The sequence below is a fragment of the Phyllostomus discolor genome, chromosome 1 (assembly GCF_004126475.2).
Source record: "Phyllostomus discolor isolate MPI-MPIP mPhyDis1 chromosome 1, mPhyDis1.pri.v3, whole genome shotgun sequence".
Lineage (NCBI taxonomy): Eukaryota > Metazoa > Chordata > Mammalia > Chiroptera > Phyllostomidae > Phyllostomus > Phyllostomus discolor.
In genome coordinates this window covers 163,501,056-163,510,713 of record NC_040903.2, presented here as the reverse complement: position 1 = coordinate 163,510,713, position 9,658 = coordinate 163,501,056, and the positions used below count along the sequence as shown (strand labels likewise).

Sequence of the window (9,658 nt, the reverse complement as noted above, 5' to 3'; positions counted from 1 at the left end):
GAATGATTTTAGCACTAGCTCCCGAAGGACAAGTTAGAGGCTTATCAAGGACACTGAGAGGTACTAGCACAATTGTAGTTCAGCTATGCTTACCCCCATTTTTTCATGTTTTTATTTATTTAATTATATTTTATTGATTATGCCACTACAGTTGTCCTGATTTTTCCCCTTTGTGCCCCTCCACCCAGCACCCTCCTCTCTCTCAGGCAATTCCCACACCATTGTTCATGTCCATGGTCATGTGTATGAGTTATTTGGCTACTCCATTTCCTATGCTGTACTTTACATCCCCATGGCTATTCTGTAACTACCTATTTGTACTATTTTTTCTTTTTTTTAATTATTCAAGTACAGTTGTCTCCATTTCCCCCCACCACAACCATCCCCACCTCCCACCCTCTATCCTACCCCTCTTCTATTTGTACTTCTTAACCCCCTCACCTCCTCACCCATTCACCCACACGCCCCTCCCATCTGACAGCCATCAAAACACTCTCTGTATCCATGATTCTGTCTCTGTTGTACTTGTTTGCTTAGTTTGTTTTTTAGATTCAATTGTTGATAGATATGTATTTACTGCTATTTTATTCATAGTTTTGATCTTTTTCTTAAATAAGTCCTTTTAACATTTCATATAATAATGGTGTGGTGATGATGAACTCCTTTAGTTTTTTCTTGTCTGGGTAGATAAAGCTCTTTATCTGCCCTATGATTCTAAATGATAGCTTTGCTAAAGCAGTCCCTGCTTTTCAAGACTTTAAATATTTCTTGCCAATCCCTTTTAGCCTGCAAAGTTTCTTTTGAGAAATCAGCTGACAGTTGTATGGGAACTCCCCTCTAGGTAATTAACTTCTCTTCTCTTGCTGCTTTTGATTCTCTTTTAATCTTTAACCTTTGGTGTTTTAATTATGATGTGTCTTGGAGTGGGCCTCTTTGCATCTATCTTGTTTGGGACTCTCTGTGCTTCCTGGACTTGTATGTCTATGTCCTTCGCCAAATTAGAGAACCTTTCTTTCATTACTTTTTGAAATAGATTTCCAATTTCTTGCTCTTTCTCTTCTCCTTCTGGCATCCCTATGATACGAATGTTAGATCTCTTGAAGTTGTTCCAGAGGCTGCTTATACTATCCTCATTTTTTAAATTCTTTTTTCTTCTTGTTCTGATTGGTTGTTTTTTGGTTCCTTATGTTCCAAATCATTGATTTGAGTCTCATCTTCATCCACCCTACTGTTGTTTCTCCGCATATTGTTTTTTATTTCAGTTAGTGTATCCTTTGTTTCTGACTGGATCATTTTTATGCTGCTGAGGTCCTCACTAAGTTCCTTCAGCATCTTTATAACCAGTGTTTGAACTCTGCATTTGATAGACTGCTTCTCTCCATTCTGTTTAGCTCTTTTTATGGAGTTTTGATGTATTCTTTCATTTGGGCCACGTTTCTTTGTCTCCTCATTTTGGCAGCCTCCCTGTGTTTGTTTCTATGTATTAGGTAGAGCTCCTTTGACTCTGTGTCTTGGTCGTGTGGCCTAAAATAGTAGATATTCTGTAGGGTCCAGTGACACAGCTCCCGTCATCCATGCTGGGTACTTGAGGTGGGCTGAGTATACCATTCTCTTGTAGTTAAGCCTTGGTTGCTGTTGGCAGGTCAATGGGAGGGATTTACCCAGGCCAGTCAGTTGCAAGGACTGGCTGTGACAACTGGCCACCAACCTCTGCCCTCCACGGAGGATCAGCTGTGCAGAGACGGGCAAGGTGGTCATGCTCCAATATGGCCTGTAGCTGTCCACTGAGTACACTGGCCATGGTTGTTACCTGGATGCAGGCCAAGGTCAGCCCCCACCTGTGTTTTGCCCAGGGCCACCCTGCCTGAGCTATAAAGCCATCTGAGATGGCTGCTACTTGTGCTGGGCTTGGAGATTCCTAGGTGAAGCCAAGCTGTGAATCTTGGCTAGCTGTTGCTAGTTTCAGACCTGAGGCTCACTGAGGCCAGCTGTTGCTTGAGAGGATTTAGGAAGTTGTGTAGTAAGAGCCAAGACCAGCCATTCAAGGAAAAGGAGCTTGGGTGGGCCCATAGTTGGGTGGGCAGTCTCTGGGGATTTCCAAGGTGGGTCCAACAGTGTTAGCCACGTTGATGGAGCCTCACAGATGGCACCAGCTTGCCAGCTCTGCGTCTCTGTGGGGGAGGGTTTAGAAATGGGCCAATGGCCTCTGGTTGCCTTGATACCAGACACATCAGTTTCTCCCAGTATGCCACTGGTGTCTTTCAAACTGCTACCCTGGTGGTGGAGCTCAGAGGGAGTAAGTCTGAGTGGTGAGTCCGTGTGTGGGTTCTTTATAAGAGGAAATGCTTGGGGTTACAGAAGTTTCTTCCACTCTCCAATCCCCGCTGATTTTTGCAGCCAGAAGTTGGTGAGACTTATCTCCTCACACTGGAACCTTGACGGGCAGCTGGGAGTCCTCGCTCCTAAGATATACCTCCCAGATTTTTATCCACCACACATCCATATGGGGTCACCCCATACCATGTCTGCACCACTCCTACCAGTCTGGATGGATGTGGTTTCTTCAATTCTGTAGTTGTCAGACTTCTATTCAACTCAATTTGGGATGGTTCTGAGTAATGGATGTTCTATATTTTAGCTGTAATTTTGATGTGATTGTCTAAAGAGGCAAGCCATGTCTTCTATACCACCATCTTGACTGGAAGTCCCTCCCTAAATTTTAAAAAATTAAATCTACTGGGCTGACATTGATTAACGTAAATTTCAGGTATACGTCTTTCTCATATAGCATCTGTATACTATATTGGGTGCTCACCACTCAAAATCTAGTCTCCTTCAGTCACCATATATTTCAGCCCCTTTACCCTCTTCATCCTACTACCCCTACCTTCTTTCCCCCTCTGGTAAGCACCATTGTTTCATCTGTTAACTTTTTGTTTTGTTTTGCTCCAGTTGCATTTTATGTCTCGCATGAGTGAAATTATATGGTTCTTGTCCTTTTCTGTCTGATTTATCTCACTTAGCACAATACTCTGAAGATCCATCCATGTTGTCACAAATAGCAGCTTCGCCTTTTTTGTGGCTAAGTAGTATTCCATTGTATATATGTACCACATCTTTATCCAGTCAAACATTTAGGTTGTTTCCATGTATCAACTATTGTTAATAATGCTACAATGGACACAGGGGTGCATATATATCCATGCTCTAGAATTTGTTTAGTTCTTTTTTCATGATTTCAGTCTCTTTGGTCATTTGTTCATTAATTTTATTCCTCAGCTTCACTGAACTGCCTTTTTGAATTTTCTTGCATAGAGCTGCGTTTCTTCATAACTGCAGTCTTGAATTCTCTGTCACTTAAATCACTACCCCCATGACTTTCAGTTTGGTTATTGGAGACATTGCTCCTGTTACCTTGGTTGTTCATGGTACCTGATGGATTATTTCTCTTCCTGCACATTTCAGATAATAAAGCCTTTCTTGTTTAGTATTTTGCTTTCAACATTTCAGGTTGATAGGTAAGGTACTTTCTTTTTGATTATGTTGCTGGGGTATCTCAGCTTTCTTTACCAAGCTCTGCTGGCGTGTGTGGGGCAGGAAGGGCAAGTTCCGTGTATGCCAGCTCTATCCTCCTGGCAGCAAAGGCTGCAGGCACCGTTAAAACTCACCCATTTTCTTCACCCGGCAGTGTGGGGCAGGAAAGGCAAGTTTGTTATCTCCAGCTCCCCCTCCCAGTAATGCCTGTTTTTTTTTTTAAAGATTGTTAGAAGGGAGACATCAATGTGTGGTTGCCTCTTCCTCACCCCCTAATGGAGACCTGGCCCACAACCCAACCACACGCCCTGATTGGGAATCAAACTAGTGACCCTTTGGTTTCCAGGCTGGCACTCAATTCACTGAGGCACGCCGGACAGGGCTGTCATATTTTTAAAGCTTCCCAGCCACCTCTACTGGGCTCTGCTGCAGTGGGGAGGAGGGATGGTACCTTTTCAGGGGGGGAAACTCCTTTTGCCCCTCTTCTGTCTAGGCTATAGGGTGAGGGCTGTAACCCACCTTCTCCACTGCTACCATGCTCCCTGAAGCCATGTTAGACCCTGAACTGTGTCTGTGGCCACCATCCGTGTCTGTCCCCTGTCCACCTCTCCTACTCATTCTTCATGTGTCCCAACGAGTGGATCTTTAGGCATGTTTGTATATCAAGCAGGGAATCCTTTGTTGAGTTATAATAGTCCGACTTGTAAACTGAAGGGGAGAAACAATGGAATCTTCTGACTCCTCCATGACACTGAGGTCACTCAGATCAGCGGCTCTTTATGGGGTGGCCATTAGGTTCTGCTATGTCTGTAATCAGGACTGGGGCAGGGGAATCAGGCTGGAATCTCTAGGCCCTCAACCTTTGTAGACATGCAGGAAAGCTTAACACTGGAAGGATAAAAGATGCCTGGCAACTCTGGGTCACATGTGGTCGGCCACTTCTGTTATCTGGTACCTAAAAGAACATGAAGGGCACTGTCTCCCCATGGCCACAGTTCCTGACACCACAGACACTGAGACTCACAGGAGCTGAAGTTACCTGACAGCACCTGAGACTCCAACTAGCCAAAGGGAACAGGCATCAGGGCTTCCTGGAAGTGAACTTGAGCCATCCTCAGAAGACCAGCCAACATTAAAGATTCAAGGGGAATTTCTTTATTTATTTACGTTTCAGGACTGTGAAAATTATACCTGAGAAACTTTTATCCCTAAAGTTTTTTCAAACCCATTACACACTTCACTTTCTCTTTGGGTTGGTGGGTATAGGCGACTGATAAAGAGGTGCCTTTGCTCTGGTGTGAGAATACTCTATTAGCAGGACTGGTCCCAGTCAGGTCCCAGATGCTGTATCACAGGACCTGCTTCTTCACATCTGTCAACTCAGTTCAATTTTATAAATGGTATTGGATGGATGGAACAATATGAAATTCTATTTTTATGGCTAAAAATGTTCAGGTATTGAGAATTTTATGTTTAGCTGAATAGGGTGGGATAGAATAATTCAGGGAAATTAAGGAGCTTGTTCTTGAAGAGGTGTGTAAGGAATAAACTTTAGAACATCCAAAATAATTTTTAAAAAGTCAAAGTCTACAGGATATTTGATAAAATTTATTGAAATTCATTCCAGTATGAAGTGGTAAGTTTTCAATGCCTATAGTACATATCTTCGAAAGGAACTTCACTGCACTATTATGAACCAGGCTGATAGTACTCTGTAATATTTAGACATCAGTATTATAAAATTTAACTTTTATATTTATAAAATTGAAAAAATAAAGCATCTAGAGCATATTTTAGCACTAAAAATGTACTTAAATACCTATTTGATGTGACAAAGAATGATGCATTGAAACAAGGTGATTTTCAAGCTTTTAAACATAACTAAAACCAAATATAATTCATCCAAAAAACTAAAAATTAGAAAGTGGGCATTTAATGGAAATTGCAGACATTTGTATGTGATGTGTGTGTGTGTGAGCGTGCGTATACATGCCACTCTCTACCCCTTCTCAGCGGACAGATCTGAAAAGAGCCTTGTCTGAGGGCAGCAGCAGGAGCTGCTCTGCCGCACCTGTGTGTCCAGTTCTTGTGGAAGTGAAGTGGCCTCGAGGACATTGAGTAAAACAAGTCAGACAGAGAAAGACCAATAACGTGTGATCTCACTTATGTGTGGAACCTACGAAGACTGAACTCGCAGAAACAGAGGACAGACTGGTGGCTGGCAGAGGCCGAGGTGGGGATGGAGGAAACAGGTGAAGGGGGTGGATAGATAGAAACTTCCAGATATGAGATAAGGCAGGCCTGGGGCTGTAAATGGACAGCGTGCTGACTGCAGTTAACAATGCTGCGCTGTATGCTTGAAAGTTGCTGAGAGAGTACAGCTTAAAAATTCTTATCACAAGGAAAAATGTTTTTTAAACTATGTGAAGTAATGGCTGTTAGCTAAACTTACTGTGGTGACCATGTCTCTATATTCATATACTCAGTCACTGTGTTCTATAACTTAAACTAACAGTGGTATATGTCAACAACATCTCAATAAAACTGGAAAAAATTTGTTTAAAGAAGTGAAGTGGCACTGTAAGAAGGAGCAAAGTTGGGCAGTATATGAACTTGCAGAGAATGTTAGCTGCTATGGACTCCAGAGAAAGCATGCTCTTCGGATCTGCTGGGAGGCAATGGTGGTTCCTGATTTTATCAGGAGTGAGTGAGGCAGCCCTGGGAACACAGAGCCAAAAATAAAAGATTTTATGAAACCCCATGAATCTTTTCAGCTTATTTTAATGGCAGCAATGGTTAAACATAATGTTATAATAGAACATGACTAACATTTTATCAAAACATTTTTTCTTTTATAATTTTTTTAAATGTCATGGAATTCCATTTTAAATGAAAACACATGAGATACTATCAATGGAAAAACAATTTACAAAGTTCTATTTACATGTAACTTTTCCAGAGTGCACCTATTGCATAAAGCAAATATGTGGGTTACTTCATTCAAATAACAAGAATTTGCAATTTAACAATCAAAATAATCCTCCTTGAAATCTATAACAATGTGCTAATTTTTTAAAACAGAAAATGTTTATTTGGTCTTTTAAATGACAGGCACCCTTAGAAAATGTATTTCTCTGGTACTTTAGACTTCTATATACTAGCTACAAGTATATAGCACCAAAATTCATTTTAATAGTATCAACATTAGTAATTAACATTTAAAAAATACATATAATTTCATGTGGACATACTAGAAAAATTAGAACTTTGGACAAGTATGAATATAAATTTTTCTAAAATGAGAAGTTAAAAGGTTTTAGAAAACAGCAATTTAAAAACTCGAAGAATGTTCTTTGACTAGATAACCAGAGAAGCTGAAATTAAACTACAAAATTTAAGGTCTTATAATGTCTTTGGTTTAAAAGTCAAGACTACTTTGTAACTCTAATCTATTACAAATTTTAGAACAATGTAGAAGTTACTGAAAGGTTAAGAGGTGCCAGATTTTTAAAGATCAAAGTAAACATCAGTTTTCTCCCCTGTAATTACAATTCTTGAAAGATTTTCCTGTATTCAACTGGGTGAACATTCACCTTTAATGTTATTTATGAAGAAGTTTTTTCTTCAATTACATAATGACTATTGTAGCTCAGAAATGGAATGGTATAAGTAAAACCCTCAATTTCTTCATACTTTGATAAATAATAAGTGATAAAGATACTACTCATGAGTATGATACACAATTCTAGGGAAGGTCTTGCCTAGCTATTTTAAGAGAGGAAAAACCTTATGGGAGGAAGGGGTAACATATTTATCAATGCACGGACTGACAGGACAGTGCACGCAGGCAGCCTTGCTCAAGGTGTAGTGGTAGCCTTATATACCTGCTCTGTGCTGGCTTTCCACCCTGCGGGAACAGTGCAGTCTCTGAAATCAAGTACATTTCCAAAGTTGTATATGAAAAGGAGAGAGAGGGGGAGAGAGAAACTTGCTCACTTAAAAAAAAAATCAGCAGCCTATAACTGAAAGGAAATAGTGCAAAGTCAATCTTTGGCCCCTTTAACACGTTGAATACTGACTCAAAGAAACAAACACACGGGCTGAGGAGGCTTATTACCACGGCACACAAGGAGCAGCCTAGCTCACTGGATGCACTGTCCACCCTAAACTGAGGGAGCAGACATTTTGTAATTCAATTAAAAATAATAAAAAAAATAACAGCAAATCTCTCTGCTACTCTGATATGAGATTCTTCCCTTTAGAAAAATCTCCCTGTAAATGATGCAGCCAGGCCTGACTTTCTGAGGCCAGGGTTGCTAGATTCCTTTGACCCCGCCCTCGGTAGCTGTGACGCCTCTGCCCTCTCCTGCCCCAGAGGCTGCCCCAAAACAGGGCGAGGACACAGGTCCAAATCCTCTGTCGCACTGGCGGTTCTGGAGTCAGTCTTCCCAAAACAGTACACTGTTCAACTGTTCACTTTGACACTTGGAGGAACAGGAAGACAGCTTTTGTTATGAGAAATAACTTTTACATAATACGGACAAAAAAAGCACAAGATGAAAGGAAACTGATAATAAAACTTAGATCTATGAAGAAGAGCAGTTTTCCTTACTGGCTGGAAAATCTGCAGAGTGGTGATTAAATACCATTTATGGAATCCTGCATTCATGTAGGAATGTCTCACTATGTGTGCAACATGTGAGTTACACAAGGGCCTATTTCTAATTCACTTTACAGCAACTATCAGTTCAAATGACCGTTTTGCATGCTCCTCAGACTTCATTCCTGTCATGTTTACTGTGTCTGATTTCATGCGTGCAACAGCTTTCTTTCTCCCTTTACCCTATATAACTGGATGCTAGCTGTCAGCCTTTTACAGGAAAGAAAACAGCTTTCCTACTCAGATGCTTTTACTATGGGCCTGCACAAAAGATGAATCATGTCCATATTATTAAAGTGAAAAACTGTAATGAGTTGAGACATCATTATACTCTTAAAACCTCAGGTGTTGCTAAGACACGTCAGACAAGGGCAGTGAGCTGGAATGAATTTTTTCTCTTCCAGAGATCTGCTGACTTCTAAATGGATGATCAGATTTTAAGTCATCTGTTTTAAAAATTCTGTCATTGTGCCTTCCTGAGAGAAGCAAAAAGCACACTCTTGCCAAGTTCATGTACTCTAAAACATGAAAAACTCTCCATGTCCTGGAACAAGGAAAGCTTTGGAGCAAGCACCTCAGAGGTGCAACAGCAATTCTGACATCAGCCAACGTCCCTTTTTAATTTTTTTTTTTTAAAAAGACTGGTCTTTAAATTGTTCATATTATTCTATATAAGTGACTAACTTCCTTATAATTGTATTTTATTTTACCAAGACCCATCATAAACCTCTCAATTAAGCTAAATTTAAATTGATTTTAGCAGAAAGTAAAAATAATGCTTTAAAATATAAAATATCACCTACTGTTTTACAATTTGAAACTGGTAACTTAAACTAGAAAAAATATACATGTAGTTTAAAAAAAAAAAAACAATGAAGAAAGAGTTCCAGTCTTTTCCCTTCCACCCAGGAAAATTCTGTATCTGGTACCACCAGCACGAGTCCTTGATGGCCTTCCGGAGTCCTCCTACGGTCGCACGTACTGTGGCGGGCTTACTGCGGGTCTCCTTCAACACGTCTCTTGCGGACTAGGAGAAAAATAAAAGAAAGTATGTTAGAAGTCCCTGTTCATTTGTACAAACCTAACTTGCTTGTTACAAACAAGTTTCTGTATAATCCAGCTGTAGTTGCACAAAAATGAAGTGTCTGTTTCCAGTTCACATGGTTGTTAAAATAAAAAATTCACATCCTTCTTCTTTGTCATTTGCCTACTGAGAAGTGAGGGGCTTCGCAGTGAGAACCACGTGTGTCAGCTCCGCTGTGCTCACACAGCCACAACATCAGAAATCTACAGCAGAATGGTCAGCAGTCACCTTCGAGTCACGGTGCCCACCTCATCTGTTTATTAAACAAAGTTTGTATTTCCATTAAAAATAATTAATAAATGATGCAGCTGGGCTTAGAAAGTATTAAATGTATTCACATGCTCTTCTGATTAGGTCCTACAATTTATTTCCTTAGTCTG

General features: G+C 40.4%; 1 protein-coding gene across 2 annotated transcripts in view; it reads right to left on the bottom strand.

Annotated features, from left to right (window-relative positions):
• Positions 1 to 5,122: 5,122 nt before the first annotated feature.
• TMOD3 (tropomodulin 3) overlaps positions 5,123 to 9,658 on the bottom strand; it is a 66,269-nt gene continuing 61,733 nt past the window's right edge. For both annotated transcript variants that reach the window (XM_028506873.2, XM_036033546.1), the window contains one exon: positions 5,123 to 9,221. In XM_028506873.2, coding sequence (XP_028362674.1) covers positions 9,187 to 9,221 — 35 coding nt within the window. In that variant the 3' untranslated portion in view covers positions 5,123 to 9,186. The remainder of the gene's footprint in view (positions 9,222 to 9,658) is intronic.